At 50.6% G+C, this 18220-nt stretch overlaps 1 protein-coding gene across 2 annotated transcripts in view; it reads right to left on the bottom strand.

Annotated features, from left to right (window-relative positions):
• Positions 1-511: 511 nt before the first annotated feature.
• The window catches only part of LOC309530360 (uncharacterized protein), a 113284-nt gene continuing 95575 nt past the window's right edge, over positions 512-18220 (bottom strand). The window contains exons 2-3 of one of the 2 annotated variants that reach the window (XM_082219270.1): positions 10950-11518; positions 512-2742 (exon numbers count right to left, since the gene is read on the bottom strand). In XM_082219270.1, the coding sequence (XP_082075396.1) occupies positions 584-2742; positions 10950-10983 (2193 nt within the window). In that variant the 5' untranslated portion in view covers positions 10984-11518 and the 3' untranslated portion in view covers positions 512-583. Of the gene's footprint in view, positions 2743-10949; positions 11650-18220 lie in introns of those variants that run through there. The other variant, XM_082219269.1, reaches the window with a different exon arrangement.

Genomic DNA, 18220 nt, shown 5'->3' with positions numbered 1-18220 from the left:
GTACTGTGTCCAGTTCTGGGCACCACAGTTCAAGAAGGACACTGACAAACTGGAACGTGTCCAGAGGAGGGCAACCAAAATGGTCAAAGGCCTGGAAACGATGCCTTATGAGGAACGGCTAAGGGAGCTGGGCATGTTTAGCCTGGCGAACAGGAGGTTAAGGGGTGATATGATAGCCATGTTCAAATATATAAAAGGATGTCACGTAGAGGAGGGAGGAAGGTTGTTTTCTGCTGCTCCAGAGAAGCGGACACGGAGCAATGGCTCCAAACTACAAGAAAGAAGATTCCACCTAAACATTAGGAAGAACTTCCTGACAGTAAGAGCTGTTTGACAGTGGAATTAGCTGCCAAGGAGTGTGGTGGAGTCTCCTACTTTGGAGGTCTTTAAGCAGAGGCTTGACAACCATATGTCAGGAGTGCTCTGATGGTGTTTCCTGCTTGGCAGGGGGTTGGACTCGATGGCCTTTGTGGTCTCTTCCAACTCTATGATTTTATGATTCCCCTGTATGAATTTTGTGATGGGAAGTGAGATGGGTGCTCTGACTGAAGCTCTTTCCACATTCCACACACTGATAGGGTTTCTACGCTGTATGAATTCTCTGATGGGAAGTAAGAGAGGAGCTGTGCCTGAAGCTCTTTCCACATTCCACACACTGATAGGGTTTCTCCCCTCTATGAATTCTTTGATGGGAAGTGAGATGGGTGCTCTGACTGAAGCTCTTTCTGCATTCCACACACTGATAGGGTTTCTCCCCTGTATGAATTCTCTGATGAGAAGTGAGATTGGAGTTATGAGTGAAGCTCTTTCCACATTCCACACACTGATAGGGTTTATCCCCTTTATGAATTATTTGATGGGAAGTGAGAGAGGAGCTTTTACTGAAGCTCTTTCCGCATTCCACACACTGATACGGTTTCTCCCCTGTATGAATTCTTTGATGGGAAGTGAGATTGGAGCTCTGACTGAAGCTCTTTCCACATTCCATACACTGATAGGGTTTCTCCCCTCTATGAATTCTCTGATGGGAAGTGAGATGGGTGCTCTGACTGAAGCTCTTTCCGCATTCCACACACTGATAGGGTTTCTCCCCTGTATGAATTCTCTGATGGGAAGTGAGATTGGAGTTATGAGTGAAGCTCTTTCCACATTCCACACACTGATAGGCTTTATCCCCTTTATGAATTATTTGATGGGAAGTGAGAGAGGAGCTTTTACTGAAGCTCTTTCCGCATTCCACACACTGATACGGTTTCTCCCCTGTATGAATTCTTTGATGGGAAGTGAGATTGGAGCTCTGACTGAAGCTCTTTCCACATTCCATACACTGATAGGGTTTCTCCCCTCTATGAATTTTGTGATGTGAAGTGAGATTGGAGTTATGAGTGAAGCTCTTTCCACATTCCACACACTGATAGGGTTTATCCCCTTTATGAATTATTTGATGGGAAGTGAGAGAGGAGCTTTTACTGAAGCTCTTTCCGCATTCCACACACTGATACGATTTCTCCCCTGTATGAATTCTTTGATGGGAAGTGAGAGAGGAGCTTTGACTGAAGCTCTTTCCGCATTCCACACACTGATAGGGTTTCTCCCCTGTATGAATTCTGTGATGGGAAGTGAGAGAGGAGCTGTGCCTGAAGCTCTTTCCACATTCCACACACTGATAGGGTTTCTCCCCTGTATGAATTCTTTGATGGGAAGTGAGAGAGGAGCTGTGCCTGAAGCTCTTTCCACATTCCACACACTGATAGGGTTTCTCCCCTGTATGAATTCTTTGATGGGAAGTGAGAGAGGAGCTTTCACTGAAGCTCTTTCCGCATTCCACACACTGATAGGGTTTCTCCCCTGTATGAATTCTCTGATGGGAAGTGAGAGAGGAGTTATCAGTGAAGCTCTTTCCGCATTCTACACACTGATATGGTTTCTCCCCTGTATGAATTCTATGATGGGAAGTGAGATTGGAGTCATGAGTGAAGCTCTTTCCACATTCCACACACTGATAGGGTTTATCCCCTTTATGAATTATTTGATGGGAAGTGAGAGAGGAGCTTTTACTGAAGCTCTTTCCACATTCCACACACTGATAGGGTTTCTCGCCTGTATGAATTCTGTGATGGGCAGTGAGATGGCAGCTCTGACTGAAGCTCTTTCCACATTCCACACACTGATAGGGTTTCTCGCCTGTATGAATTCTTTGATGGGCAGTGAGATGGCAGCTCTGACTGAACCTCTTTCCACATTCCACACACTGATAGGGTTTCTCGCCTGTATGAATTCTGTGATGGGAAGTGAGAGAGGAGTTCTGACTGAACCTCTTTCCACATTGCACACACTGATAGGGTTTCTCCCCTGTATGAATTCTTTGATGGGAAGTGAGATTGGAGCTCTGACTGAAGCTCTTTCCACATTCCATCCACTGATAGGGTTTCTCGCCTGTATGAATTCTGTGATGGGAAGTGAGAGAGGAGCTTTTACTGAAGCTCTTTCCACATTCCACACACTGATAGGGTTTCTCGCCTGTATGAATTCTGTGATGGGAAGTGAGAGAGGAGCTCTGACTGAAGCTCTTTCCACATTCCATGCACTGATAGGGTTTCTTTCCAATGTGATTTCTTTGATGGGATGTAGAATGGGAGCTGTGACTGCATCTCTCTCCACACTCCAAATTTTTCCGTGGCTTCTCCTCTCTGGGGATGTTGTTGTGGTCACCTTTGTTCTCAATTTCCAATTCATCACAATCTGTAATGGAGACAAAAAGGGATTAGAGCCTCAGGAACAAATGAAGAACTGAAGGGAGTTGGGTGAGTGTTCATTACCTTTGTTGTTTGTCATTAACCAACATATTTATTATTAGATTCTGATGGGTTGTTGAATGTTGCTTTGTTTGATATACAGTAGTGGTAAAATTCTCGAAGCCACAAACATGAGTCTGACCAAACTGCGGGAGGCAGTAGAAGACAGGAGTGCCTGGCGTGCTCTGGTCCATGGGGTCACAAAGAGTCGGACACGACTAAACAACTAAACAACAACAGTGGTAAAATTGTGGAAGCCTTTTGGGGGAAGGTGTATTTCAGAGGTTTGGTGGCTCATAACACCGGCTCATAACAGCACTTCTTTTGGAGTAATATCGTGAAATTATTTATCAATGGAAATATACTTTAATCAAGAATGTAATGCAACAAAGTTTGTTCAATTATGTGAATTCAAATCAAAAGTTATAGCAAAATAACCAGAAAAAGGAAGCACAACTTGCTTAGGATGACTTTTGTCAGTGTTACAGGTAGGTAGTTGTGTTGATCTTCCTTAGCCGAAACAAAATAAAAAAATTCCTTCCAGTAACACCTTAGAGAGCAAGTAAGTTTGTTATTGGTATGAGCTGGTATCTGAAGAAGTGTGCATGCACATGAAAGCTCATACAAATAACAAACTTTGTTGGTCTCTAAGGTGCTACTGGAAGGAATTTTTTTATTTTGTTTTGTCAGTGTGTTATGTGATTGCTATCAAGTTGTTGTTGGTTCTTTTGTGTTCTTTCATTTAGCGAGTTTGCAGAACATGATAAAAAATTTAAAATGGCACAAAGAGTTGACTGGTCAACCATAAAGCAATGTAAAATAGTACTATTAAGTGAACAAGGCTATAGTTATGGAGAAATTAGAAGCAAGATTGGGGGAAACGTAACAAAAGCTGGCCTTTCCAAATTTTTGAAGAGGTATAAGGAGACTCAGTCACTACAAAATCAGACTGGTAAAGGCAGGAAAAGGTGCACAACAGCAAGTGACAATTGAAAATGGAGAGACTGCGAATGTGACAGGAGAATGGAGAGTCTGTGCCTACAGGACAGAAGGAAATCATCTGGGTGTCTACAAGATGACATGGCGCAATGTAATGTGAATCTGAGTGCAAGGACTGGTCTGAATGCTAGAATTCCAAGGGAAAAACCATTATCTCTCAAGCAAAGGTGGAAAAGATTAAACTGGGTTAAAACCCTTGGTAACTGGACAGCGGAACAATGGGATAGTGTTCTTTGGAGTGATGAGACCCAAATCTCCTTGCTTGGTACTGATGGCATGAAATATGCGAGCAAAAGGTGTGGGAAGAATTTGTGTCATCAAAGGAATGTAAATGCTCCAAAATGCATAAATGAAATACTTGTGCCCAAACTGAAGCATTCCACATGTGATCTTTTCCCAGATACTGAACCTTTTTATTTATTTGTTTGTTTTCTATTTCAGCAGGATTCACCTCCAAAGGGTGCTCATCAATGGTTCCTCTTCATCCTGGAGAAGAGTGACTAGTGGGGTGCCACAGGGTTCTGTCTTGGGCCCGGTCTTATTCAACATCTTTATCAACGACTTGGATGATGGACTCAAGGGCATCCTGATCAAATTTGCAGATGACACCTGTCAGAGCTGCTTCCAGATCCCAGCTCACAGAGGATCACGCTAGCCAGCGATCACTTTATAAAAGTCTTTATTGATTTACAGATTCCATTTCCAAGCTGCAGCGTGCAGCTCTACGTCTTAGAAGCTAGACCGGCGATGCTCCATCTGATTCCCCGCCTCCTGTGCACCAACTTAATACCCTAGCCTTGCTCCACCTCTTACGTCTTTCCTTCCTCCTCTGGGTCCCTCTGCCCCCCGTGGTCTCTTCCTTCCTGGACTCTTCTGACGCTGACCCCCCGGACCCTTCCGCCTCCTTGCGGCGGGCTTTAGGACCTGGCTCCCTTTCCGGGCTGCTTACTGTGCCGCCTTCCTGTGTATTTGAACTTGGCGCGCGCGCCCAACCTTCCACTTTCCGCTTGACCGTTTCTTCGCTCCCCGATGGAGGTGTGGCCACTCCTGACTCATGCCCTCCCTCCTGCGGCGAGCCGCCGGATCCCGATGCCTGACGCCCTTCCTCCCCACTACGCTCTGTTGGGGACGCTGCCCCCGATTTCCAGCTGCTGCTCTCTGAATCCCTTCTGGTCTCTTCTTCCTGGGGTGTCCCCCTGGGTCCCCCCCTTGCTCTGGCCACTGGCGCTCCTTTCTGTGAATCTTCCGATTCACTGGAAAGACTCGGAGATCTCGGGTCGTCATCATCACTCATCTTCCCTTCGGACTCCTCCCCCTCGCTCTCTGTTTCCTCCCTTTCCCGCGCCTCTGCTCCTGAACCCCTGACAACACCAAACTGGGAGGGGTGGCTAACACCCCAGAGGACAGGATCACACTTCAAAACGACCTTGACAGATTAGAGAACTGGGCAAAAACAAACAAGATGAATTTTAACAGGGAGAAATGTAAAGTATTGCACTTGGGCAAAAAAAATGAGAGGCACAAATACAAGATGGGGGACACCTGGCTTGAGAGCAGTACATGTGAAAAGGATCTAGGAGTCTTGGTTGACCACAAACTTGACATGAGCCAACAGTGTGACGCGGCAGCTAAAAAAGCCAATGCAATTCTGGGCTGCATCAATAGGAGTATAGCATCTAGATCAAGGGAAGTAATAGTGCCACTGTATTCTGCTCTGGTCAGACCTCACCTGGAGTACTGTGTCCAGTTCTGGGCACCACAGTTCAAGAAGGACACTGACAAACTGGAACGTGTCCAGAGGAGGGCAACCAAAATGGTCAAAGGCCTGGAAACGATGCCTTATGAGGAACGGCTAAGGGAGCTGGGCATGTTTAGCCTGGAGAAGAGGAGGTTAAGGGGTGATATGATAGCCATGTTCAAATATATAAAAGGATGTCACATAGAGGAGGGAGAAAGGTTGTTTTCTGCTGCTCCAGAGAAGCGGACACGGAGCAATGGATCCAAACTACAAGAAAGAAGATTCCACCTAAACATTAGGAAGAACTTCCTGACAGTAAGAGCTGTTGGACAGTGGAATTTGCTGCCAAGGAGTGTGGTGGAGTCTCCTTCTTTGGAGGTCTTTAAGCAGAGGCTTGACAACCATATGTCAGGAGTGCTCTGATGGTGTTTCCTGCTTGGCAGGGGGTTGGACTCGATGGCCCTTGTGGTCTCTTCCAACTCTATGATTCTATGATTCCATGTCATGTTGCTGCTGTGTGCAAAAGGTGGATTCAAGATAATCATATTCTGCTGCTGGAATGGCCTGGGAATAGCCCAGACCTTAACCCAATCAAAAATCTATGGAGCCAACTAAAGAAACGTGTTAGAAGCAACCCAGCAATAAAGCCCAATTAATAGAGGCAATAATTCTATCTTGGTTTCACATTATCACAGCAGCAGAACTAAGAAACTTGCTTTACTCCATGGGAAGACGTTGCAAGGCCAGAATTAAAGCTAAAGGGTAACAAACTAAGTATTAATTGACATGGTGAGAATTTCTGTTAGAAGATTGGCAGATGAAAATGATGGACTTTGCAGATCTGGTGACACTGACAGGAAAAATTCAAAACCAGCACGATTAAGTATTCCAAAAGGGTTGGAGTAAATTTATACAATATCTGAAAGATTATTGTAAGCAATTAACATCACTAGCAGGGTTGTCTGAAGACTTGTAATGAGAAATTTTCTACCTTTCTATATTTAAATTTTAAGCCATTCTGTAATGAGTGAAATAGGAACTGGAAAATGTACAAATTGCAATGATATAAAGGTTAATTTTGAAAGCCATGAGGCGGCAGGGAAGGAAGTTGAGGCTCCAAAGAGCCAGGGTGGTATAGCGGATAATGATGATGCGAATGCATAATGTTAAATGGAAAACAAATAAAATTATATTACTTTTATAATATAATTATAATTATAATTACTTTTAAAAATTATATTACTTTTTTTTCCAAAAAAAGAGATGTGGCTCTGTCCTCTTGGCTTCAAAAGACAAAGAACTCGCTTACGCTTGTAACTGGAACAACTGGTGGTTAGAGCATGGCTTACGTCAACAGACAAAGAGGCATAGAGGCATTGACCAAAAAAGGACAATGGTAAATATGAGGGGTGGATAGCAGAATTCAGGGTGAGGGCAGATGTCAACAAGGGTGGGTATTTTAGCATTTTAATTGTGATGATGATGATGATGATGATAATAATAATAATAATAATAATAATAATAATAATAATAATAATAATAATAATAATAATAATAATAATTTATTATTTATACGCTGCCCATCTGGCTGAGTTTCCCCAGCCACTCTGGACAGCTTCCAATCAAGTGTTAAAAACAATACTGTCAGGGAAGAGTTAGACGTTTCCAGTTTCCCAGAGGGAGAAAGCATTCCCCAAGGGGGAAGGAGAGCAGTGAATCTAACAGAAGAGAGCAAGAGGAACAAGAGGGATGGACCGGCTGTTCCCAGGAAAGGCAAGGCTTCAGTTCTAGCTCAGATTGGGAGGAGGGGAGTGAGGAGATTTCACCCCTCCCATACCCAAGAATCTCCTGACCATCTCCTGATGGTCTCTGCTGACTCCACAGAGAGCAGGAGGCGTGTCCTGCCTATCTACTTATTCTGCCCAGCAACATATCTGTGTGTGTGAGAGAGAGTCAGTCAGTCAGTGTATCGGAGAAAGTGAGAGTGTTAGAGATCCTAGAGATAAGATTGCTGCTAAGAGCAGCTGCAGACTCTCAGTGTAGCATTGATTTATGCTTAGAATATTCAGGTCTGTATATAGCTTTGTATCATAGTTGTAGTTATAGAATAAAAGGAAGATATTCTACAGAGCTGCTCTCCGAGTGGTTTATACTCTGCAAGACTCTGCAAAACTCTGCTGCGCAACGACTGTATTATTGAGACAGTGAATCCGGTGCTCTCAGCTCTGAGCTGTGAGTCCACAGCACTGTGACCTGTTCCTGCGAGAAAGGAGGTCTCTGGCGGTGCTTCCCAGCTCGCCCAGTCCAGTCGGGGTTGAGGTGCAAGAGTCCAGTTGGTGCACTGGCTCTAGGGCGATGCTGACAGGGAGAGACAACCCAGCTCTAGCCAGGAGGGTAGGAAAAAGAGCGGGCAAGCGAAAGGAACAAGGGCGCCTTCGCCATGTTGAGAGTGGCTGGTCACCGAGAAGCAGATCTGAAAGAAGTGACTCTGAGGAAGAAGAGTTAAGAACCGTTTATAAGATTGTTTTGTTAATACGCAATAAAAAGTTTTATAAAAGAACAAGAAGCGTGTTTGTGTGGTGATCTGAAGAGGACAACGACCAGGCCTGACAAATACAGCATTAAATATTAAAAACTTCCCTAAACAGGGCTGCCTTCAGATGTCTTTTAAAGAAAAGATAGCTGATTATTTCCTTCACATCTGGTGGGAGGGCGTTCCACAGGGAGGGGGCCATTACTGAGAAGGCCCTCTGCCTGGTTCCCTGTAACTTGGCTTCTCTCAGTGAGGGAACTGCCAGAAGGCCCTCGGCGCTGGACCGGGCAGAACAATGGGGGTGGAGACTCTTCTTAAGGTCTACTGGACCCAGGCCGTTTAGGCGGCTTTCAAGGTCAGCACCAACACTTTGAATCGTGCTCGGAAATGCACTGGGAGTCAATGCAGATCTCTCAGGACCGGTGTTATGCGGTCCTGGCAGCCGCTCCTAGTCCCCAGTCTAGCTGCTGCATTATGGATTAATTGCAGTTTCCGAGTCACCTTCAAAGGTAGCCCCACGTAGAGCACATTGCAGTAGTCCAAGCGGGAGATAACTAGAGCATGCACCACTCTGGTGAGGCAGTCTGCGGGCAGGGAGGGTCTCAGCCTGCATACCAGATGGAGCTGGGAGACAGCCGCCCTGGACACAGAGTTAACCTCCATAGTCTGTAAACCCTGCGCATGCCCTGCCAATGGGGAAACAGGAGAAAGAACTTGCACTGCATGTAGCTTGTGTTTTGCTAAGTTTGTGTGTGCCTACTTTTGGACACCCGTGCTTGCAAGGATGTCTATGTAACCAATAAACTCTTTGCTGCTTCACCAATTTTGTTCAGATTTTATTTTGAGGGTCTCAAACCCACCTGTCCAGACTGAGAAATCAGTGGTCAGCATATTCTGCTGTGGGCAGTGAGGACATCCAGTCCTCATCATAATCCCGTTTTTAATGGGACTTGCATGTACCTCTGAAAACCTTGGGATTCCCCCAAACCTAGTGACTCCCTCTTGTGTGTGGATGGGGATGGATGGTTTGGCTACATGAGGAAGATTCCCACTTCAAGAATACCGTATTTTTCGCTCTATAGGGCGCACCTGACCATAGGGCGCACCTAGTTTTCAGAGGGGGAAATCATGGAAAAATATATGATCCCCCCAAGCTCTGGGTGCAGCCTGTCCGCTTCTCCCAGACCTTCTCCCTGCTATTGCGGGAGGTGGGGGAATCCCCCCATCTCCCGCAAAAGCCCACAGGAGGGAGAAGGGACTGACTCAGCCAGTCAGTCCCTTCTCCCTCCTTGGGGAAAAGCCCCCAAGAGCGGCACACGCTTTAAAGGCTGCGTGGCTCCTGCGGGCTTTTCTACGAGGTGGGGGAATTCCCCCATCTCCCGCAAAAGCCCACAGGAGCCACACACCCAGGTCCAGGAGCAGCGCGAAGGCGTCGCACGAGCCTGTGGGGCTGGCGGTGGGGGCAAGCGCTGCCTCAAAGACCAGACTCTCCTGGCTTCAGCGAAAGCAACGCAAAGCCTCCGGAGCGCAGGCTTCGGAGGCTTCGCGTTGCTATCGCTGAAGCCAGGGAGCCTGCATTCACTCCATAGGATGCACACACATTTCCCCTTCATCTTTGGAGGGGGAAAAGTGCGTCCTATAGAGCGAAAAGGGACGCGGGTGGCGCTGTGGGTAAAAGCCTCAGCGCCTAGGGCTTGCCGATCGAAAGGTCGGCGGTTTGAATCCCTGCGGCGGGGTGCGCTCCCGCTGCTCGGTCCCAGCGCCTGCCAACCTAGCAGTTCGAAAGCACCCCCGGGTGCAAGTAGATAAATAGGGACCGCTTACTAGCGGGAAGGTAAACGGCGTTTCCGTGTGCGGCTCTGGCTCGCCAGAGCAGCGATGTCATGCTGGCCACGTGACCTGGAAGTGTCTCTGGACAGCGCTGGCCCCCGGCCTATAGAGTGAGATGGGCGCACAACCCTAGAGTCTGGCAAGACTGGCCCATACGGGCAGGGGTACCTTTACCTTTACCTTTATAGAGCGAAAAATATGGTAACTTGGCTCAGAGGGCATGAGGTAAAATTTTGTGTGTCTTGCTCATTCGTAGTGCCTGGATGACTGGCAAAGCATATTTGGGTCGGGCTAGAAATGGTCCATGAGGCCAGATCTATGACCTGATCATCATCTTTTAGAAGACATCTGAAGGCAGCCCTGTTTAGGGAAACTTTTAATGTTTAATAGACTATTGTATTTTAATATTCTGTTGGAAGATGCCCAGAGTGGCTGTGGAAACCCAACCAGATGGGCGCGGTATAAATAATAAATTATTATTATTATTATTATTATTATTATTATTATTATTATTATTATTATTATTACTATTATTATTATTATCTCCTGCCCCAGAGTGATGGATCTGTGCCAATTCCCAACTGGAGGCCAAAAGCAGACTCCATCAATTATGGCTCCCAAGACGGGACCATCTTGCCAGGGACTCCTCCGAGAACAGAGCCCAGTTTACTTAATCCTGTCGGGCACAACAGCATCCTTCAGACCCTGCTGGGCCCTTCGATGCTTCTCAGCGCATCAAGGTAGGTAAAACTGTGGCCTCTATTCCTAAAGGTGGATGCTGAAATGAAAAACCTGACAGGAGCTACCTATCTTTCCTAACAACTCTGAAGCTGACATTTAAGAGGCCTGGGCAGTTCAGACCAGCCGAATCGTGGTATAAAAAGGCAGAACTGGAGGAAGATGGTTCACAGAAAAAGCTGTAATTTACTATTTCTTGTGGGGGTGTTAGGTTCCCAGGTGTTGTAGGGGGCGCTGTGAAAATATATGAGGTTAGTCACATAGAGGTATTTTTTGAATTTCCAGGCAGATAGGACGATCCCACAGGGAGCCTTACCAAGAGAGGCCACGATCCCACGATTCTCCTCCATGACGTCCTTATGCAGAGCTCTCTGGTCAGGATCCAGCAACGCCCACTCCTCGTCCGTGAAACAGATATGTCTTCAAAGCACACTGGATCCTAAAAGAAAAGGGAAATGTCCTCCTCTGAGACAGCAGAAATATGATCTGCTACACAATGTTCTCTTGTTTCCTTCCTGTTAATTGCTGCGTTGTTTCAATAGGATTGCTTTGCTGCACATTTTTATTATGGATGTCTATTTTGACGTTTTAATTGAATTATTTTATTCAGCTTTTAATTATGGGTATTCATCTTTGTGCACATAGGTGGTTCTCTTCCTTGTGGATTTCAAGTCATCCTGCCTACGCAGGGATTCCAGTTTCCCAGATGGGAGGATCCACTTTCTCCTCTCCTCATGTCCTGTTCTGAAGAGGATCCCTCCCAGTGCCCCACAGCCAGATTCCAGGGGTTCAAGGGGGCATGGAGAGGGGGAGGAGTGGGGGGCAGGCTATATTTCACAGCAGATGGGGCTGGCTAGGTGAATCCTGGACACTATTTGTTCTCGTCTGTCCACTGCTTTGAAGCCTATTTTAGCACTCAGTGATGAATATAGAAATACAAGAAGCCTAGTTTGGATGGCCATCTGTCTGGGAGGATCTAGCTGAGACTCCTGCAATGCAGGGGGTGGGACTTGATGACCCTTTGGGTCCCTTTCAACTCTAGGATTCCATGAAAACTCTAGGATTCCATGAAAACTCTAGGATCAACTCTAGGATTCCATGGAGCCCTGCCCAGTTGCTATGCCAACCCTGATGATACCAGACAGAAGACCATCAAGATCACAAAGAACTTGCATATGGGAGTGGATTCAGCATGGACTGAAACAAAGGACAATGATCAGATCTTCCCTCTGGGGCAGGGGTCTGCAACCTTTAAGACAAAAAGAGCCACTTGGACCCGTTTCCGGAAAAAAACAAAAAACTGGGAGCCGCAAAACAAGCCAAATGTAAATAACCACACATTCTTCCCCTTCCCCCATTCTCTCTCTTTTCCCTGAGTCTATTTCAGATAGCAAAGAGGGGTATGGTACCTCTCATATCCATTTTTTGCAAAGCACCATGTGCATAGAGGGCATTATACAAATTAATACATAGAAAAGTGTCTGTCCCTCCCTGCAGTTCAACTCCCTCTCTTTTTACTAACAGCACATATCCATTCCTTCTGCTGGTGCAACTTTCTCATCATTTCTACATAGCAGCATTTATAAACCAGTGCCAGAGAAACTGGGTGAAAGGAAGGTGAGAGGGAAGAGATATAAATATTTATGTGTGTATATGTATACATACACACACCTACACAATTACAGGTTTGAAGCCAACTTAAAATAAAAAGAGCTGGTAAGCAAAGGAATCTGTGGTGCTTTCCATGGGATCCGGGGACATGTCAGCTAATACTCTTCCCTTTCTTCTTCATTTGCTTGTCTCTGCAGCAAATCTCGAGGGGGAAGGGAGAAGGGCAGGAATTGCATAGGCACCAGAGAACGGGGGAAATCCCGCATGCAGGATTTTGGTGCCTAACAGCCCCCCCTCCCTCTGCAATTGCTCTCGTGCTCCCCCGCCTCTCCTGCTGGCTACCTCTGGACCCCCTCCTCGTCACTGGCGTAATTCACCCCTTCCTCCCTGACAGGGAGGGCGGACCCATTTTGTGGTTCACCTCAGGTGCTCTCCCTCAACTCGGCGGCCACTCAGAAGCAAGGCACGGAAAAGGATCCCGAAGCACCACCGCCACCCCCCCCACAAAGACACACAAAAACCCCGCCCCGCCATTTCCCTCAAGCGCGCGCGGTCTCTCTCCCTCGCCTCAGGTGCCTCGCACGCGGGGCTGAGGAGAGCGTGGCCTGGGTGGGCGGCTCTCGATGTCGCGCGGCGCGCAGGGCCTAAGGGCGGGCGGGCTGCCGCGATGGCGAAAGCAAGCGCGCCTGCGTGTGGCAGGTGCCGGCGGTGGCAGTGGCAGCCGCGTCCACCTGAGGGGAGAACCGTCGCTGCGCCCTAGCACACCTTCCTGCCACCGCCCTCCTCCTCTTCCTCCTCGCTCCCTGCACCATGAGGGAAGAGGCGCCGCCGTGAGCTGCTCGGCCGGTTCCTCACCGTCCTCCAGACGAGGCATCCCCCTCGCCGCCCGTCCTACCCCGGGGGAAGCTATGAGCCATGAAGCCGCCTGGCAGAACTTCCCTCCGGCGGCAGCAGCAGCAGCCCTTCTCCGGCCGCCGGCGCTGCCTCCTCCTCCATCCCAGCAGCCGCCACCTCTCGAGCTCCGCCGCCGCCGCCTTGCTTTGCCCGGCTGCCCAGCTCCATCCCCCTCCTCTTTTTGGCGCTTCTGCTTTTCTGCTCAGGGTCCCCGAGGATCTGCGGAGCCGCCGCAGGGGTGTAAAAGAGCCGCATGCGGCTCCGGAGCCGCGGGTTGCCGACCCCTGCTCTGGGGGCAGGAAACTGCAAACTCCCCTTTGTCTCCTGGAAGTGACTCAAGGGGTAGGGGGGAAAGGGGGAACCAGCCAGGTGACAAGACACTCAGGTTACCACCAACTCCCCCCTCAACCCCTCCTTTCTGTAATGTATACATGATGTTTCTGGGGGTGGGCTTGAGCTAGAGGAGGGGAATTTCAAAAGTTTTTATAAGACCTTGCACACTATTTTTCTGGGTCTTTCCTCTCACCTGCAAGTGAGGGGAGCACCCTGTCGCGACAGTCTTTCTTCAATAAAGACCAAGCCTACAGGCTGCTGATTTGCTTCAATTTACTCTGGTTGGTGTCTTTGCTTTTTGTCCAAGGGGGAGCCCTCGGATTTTTCCAGTAACAGGGTCCTCATCCGGGGGTCCTCAGGAGTTGTTCTACCCCCACCCCCACTTCAGGGCACACTTCCCCCCTGCTTCAGTCTCCTTTTCTTGCACTTGGACTCTCTGCCGCTCTCAAGACAGACTCCTGGGGTGGGGTCTCTTTTTCTTTGCTCTGAGGGCCAGGTATGTATCTAGTCAACCCCCTGAGGGCCAAGTGGGCGGGGCCAAAGACATATCCCTTGAAATTTAGGCAGGCAATTTATTACTATTATTCTCTTAGATGGCTTAACACACATAGATTCCAAGGTCCCCGGAGGCTCAGTGAGTAGCAGCGCCCATTTCCGGCCGGTTTTCCAGCAACAATCCCTTTGGGAGAGAGAGGATGTGGTCCTGGGATGCCCTGCTCTGGGTGCGAGGGGATTGCTGCAGTGGCCTCCGGGGGGAGCTGCCCTGGGAGACACTGGGAAACTGGTCCCCAATGAAACAGCCAGACTTTCCTTCCTTTCTCCCCATGGGTGTTTTTTTTTGGGGGGGGTGTCTAGTCCACCTCCTCGTCCAGCTTTGGAAAACCATTTGCAGATATTTCCTCTGTTCTGCAATGGGACTCCTTTGTTTAAAGAAGGAGATTGGGGGGGCGGAGGGCCAACTGAGTTTGGGACCCTCTGATCTGCAGGAAGGAGAGCGTGGCAGACCTGGCCCCTCCCTGGCAGGACCCTCTCCTCCCCCCTGACTTGGGGACCCCCCCCTCTCTCCTTCCCTGACCTTCCTCCTGGGGAATCTGGCAAAAAGCTCTGGCTCTCAGCCCCGGGGCTCCTTCCTCCTCTGGGTAGCAGGAGCACACGGGGGGGGGGTCTTTGCACCCCTGACCCTCTCCTCCCTGACTCCCTCTCCTCTCCCCCCCCCTGCAGGAGCAGATCAGCCCCCCCCCCGCCTCCTCCCCTGCTGCAGCCCTGAGACCCCCACCAGATCCCAGAGAGAGAGAGAGGAGACTCACCAGATCCCAGGAGGGGAGAGCGAGGCAGCCCTTGCAGGAGAGACACCCAAGCAGGAAAGGACTGGGGAGGGAGGGGCCTTGGCTCTGGAGGACCTGCCCCCCCCCGTCCGCTTCCTGTCCTCTCTAGGAAGGCAGCTCGGTTCCCTTTAACCCTTGCAAGGCCAGTCCCCAATCTCAGCCCCCCCCCCCGCATTGCACACTCGCTTAGCCAGGGCAGAACTCTGATCTCTATTCATTTCTGTCATTCTGAATGACTCTAAGGGGGCAGCTTCCTCCTGGATCCGCCTATGGCAAGGGATCATTTGGGGGGGGGCCTTTGGCTCTTGGCTGGGCTCTGAGCATCTCCCTCGGTCCCTTTGGGGGGGCCTTTGGCTCTTGGCTGGGCTCTGAGCATCTCCCTCGGTCCCTTTTTTGGGGGGGCCTTTGGCTCTTGGCTGGGCTCTGAGCATCTCCCTCGGTCCCTTTTTTGGGGGGGCCTTTGGCTCTTGGCTGGGCTCTGAGCATCTCCCTCGGTCCCTTTTGGGGGGGCCTTTGGCTCTTGGCTGGGCTCTGAGCATCTCCCTCGGTCCCTTTGGGGGGGCCTTTGGCTCTTGGCTGGGCTCTGAGCATCTCCCTCGGTCCCTTGGGGGGGGGGCCTTTGGCTTGTTACGGAAAAATTCTGGGTGCGGGGTTACTCTGCCACCCAGCTCATCGGACTAAGTCCGTGGGTCCCTGCGGAAGAAAATGAGCTCAGCCGGACGCAGGAGCAAACTGCAGAAGGTCCAAGTTTATTGCGCAACAGGTTCAAGGCGAGATTGAACAGCGAGAAAGGGGTGGCATGAACTTTTGAGATTTCCCTCCATGTCCCAGAATACAGTGCATGAAACGTCACGAATACATTATGGGAAGGTTGGGTTTCACAAGTTACATCATGAATATACTTTACACGTCATGAATACATTATGAAAAGGTGGGATTACATTAATTAGCATTTTCGGATGAGGGAGGGGGGATATGCGGAGCGGGAAATATACATAGATACACATTTATTGAGTACCGGTGGTGGCAAGACAATGGGCCAGGAATATACATCGTCTGTCACCTAGTATTGCCCGAAGGAAGGATTTGCAAAACTATCTGACAGGATTAAGAAGTTCCTGCGTACGTGACCTGCCGCTTTGGGGATTATGGAAGTAGGGACAGCATCATGGAGTCCAAGGGGAACTGAGTTGAATGGCACCGAGAACGAGCAGATCAGAACCACGGCTGATTTTATATCAATTTTTGAAGATTTCAGTGATTTCTAAGCCACTCTGTACTAGAGAGCAAAAGCAGAAACAGAGTGGATACATTGTGACAGGATTTTGACAGTATTACTTGAGAGATTATGGAGGACAGGGGAGGGGTGATGGAGTCCTAGAGAAATTGAGCAAATATATTGTAGTGAAGAAGACATTGCCCCCCCCCGTTCCGTATCAGCTCTGAGCATCTCCCTCGGTCCCTTGGGGGGGGGCTCTGGCTCTTGGCTGGGCTCTGAGCATCTCCCTCGGTCCCTTTGGGGGGGGGCCTTTGGCTCTTGGCTGGGCTCTGAGCATCTCCCTCGGTCCCTTGGGGGGGGGGGCTTTGGCTCTTGGCTGGGCTCTGAGCATCTCCCTCGGTCCCTTTGGGGGGGCCTTTGGCTCTTGGCTGGGCTCTGAGCATCTCCCTCGGTCCCTTTGGGGGGGGGCTTTGGCTCTTGGCTGGGCTCTGAGCATCTCCCTCGGTTCCTTTGGGGGGGCTTTGGCTCTTGGCTGGGCTCTGAGCATCTCCCTCGGTCCCTTTGGGGGGGCCTTTGGCTCTTGGCTGAGCTCTGAGCATCTCCCTCGGTCCCTTTTTTGGGGGGGGCCTTTGGCTCTTGGCTGGGCTCTGAGCATCTCCCTCGGTCCCTTTTTTTGGGGGGGCCTTTGGCTCTTGGCTGGGCTCTGAGCATCTCCCTCGGTCCCTTTTTTTGGGGGGGCCTTTGGCTCTTGGCTGGGCTCTGAGCATCTCCCTCGGTCCCTTTGGGGGGGCCTTTGGCTCTTGGCTGGGCTCTGAGCATCTCCCTCAGTCCCTTTTTTTGGGGGGGCCTTTGGCTCTTGGCTGGGCTCTGAGCATCTCCCTCGGTCCCTTGGGGGGGGGCCTTTGGCTCTTGGCTGGGCTCTGAGCATCTCCCTCGGTCCCTTTGGGGGGGCCTTTGGCTCTTGGCTGGGCTCTGAGCATCTCCCTCGGTCCCTTTGGGGGGGCCTTTGGCTCTTGGCTGGGCTCTGAGCATCTCCCTCAGTCCCTTTTTTTGGGGGGGGCCTTTGGCTCTTGGCTGGGCTCTGAGCATCTCCCTCGGTCCCTTGGGGGGGGGCCTTTGGCTCTTGGCTGGGCTCTGAGCATCTCCTTCGGTCCCTTTGGGGGGGGCCTTTGGCTCTTGGCTGGGCTCTGAGCATCTCCCTCGGTCCCTTTTTTTGGGGGGGCCTTTGGCTCTTGGCTGGGCTCTGAGCATCTCCCTCGGTCCCTTTGGGGGGGGGCCTTTGGCTCTTGGCTGGGCTCTGAGCATCTCCCTCGGTCCCGTGGGGGGGGGCCTTTGGCTCTTGGCTGGGCTCTGAGCATCTCCCTCGGTCCCTTTTTTTGGGGGGGCCTTTGGCTCTTGGCTGGGCTCTGAGCATCTCCCTCGGTCCCTTTTTTTGGGGGGGGCCTTTGGCTCTTGGCTGGGCTCTGAGCATCTCCCTCGGTCCCTTTGGGGGGGGGCTTTGGCTCTTGGCTGGGCTCTGAGCATCTCCCTCGGTCCCTTTGGGGGGGGGCCTTTGGCTCTTGGCTGGGCTCTGAGCATCTCCCTCGGTCACTTTGGGGGGGGGGCCTTTGGCTCTTGGCTGGGCTCTGAGCATCTCCCTCGGTCCCTTTTTTGGGGGGGCCTTTGGCTCTTGGCTGGGCTCTGAGCATCTCCCTCGGTCCCTTTGGGGGGGGCCTTTGGCTCTTGGCTGGGCTCTGAGCATCTCCTTCGGTCCCTTTGGGGGGGGGCCTTTGGCTCTTGGCTGGGCTCTGAGCATCTCCTTCGGTCCCTTTTTGGGGGGGCCTTTGGCTCTTGGCTGGGCTCTGAGCATCTCCCTCGGTCCCTTTGGGGGGGGCCTTTGGCTCTTGGCTGGGCTCTGAGCATCTCCCTCGGTCCCTTTGGGGGGGGCCTTTGGCTCTTGGCTGGGCTCTGAGCATCTCCCTCGGTCCCTTTGGGGGGGGGCCTTTGGCTCTTGGCTGGGCTCTGAGCATCTCCCTCGGTCCCTTTGGGGGGGGCCTTTGGCTCTTGGCTGGGCTCTGAGCATCTCTCTCGGTCCCTTGGGGGGGGGCCTTTGGCTCTTGGCTGGGCTCTGAGCATCTCCCTCGGTCCCGTGGGGGGGGGGGCCTTTGGCTCTTGGCTGGGCTCTGAGCATCTCCCTCGGTCCCGTGGGGGGGGCCTTTGGCTCTT

This window comes from Podarcis vaucheri (assembly GCF_965113315.1).
Source record: "Podarcis vaucheri genome assembly, chromosome: 4".
Lineage (NCBI taxonomy): Eukaryota > Metazoa > Chordata > Lepidosauria > Squamata > Lacertidae > Podarcis > Podarcis vaucheri.
The sequence above is the reverse complement of the archived record's forward strand: the minus strand, read 5'-3'. Positions and strand labels throughout refer to the sequence as shown.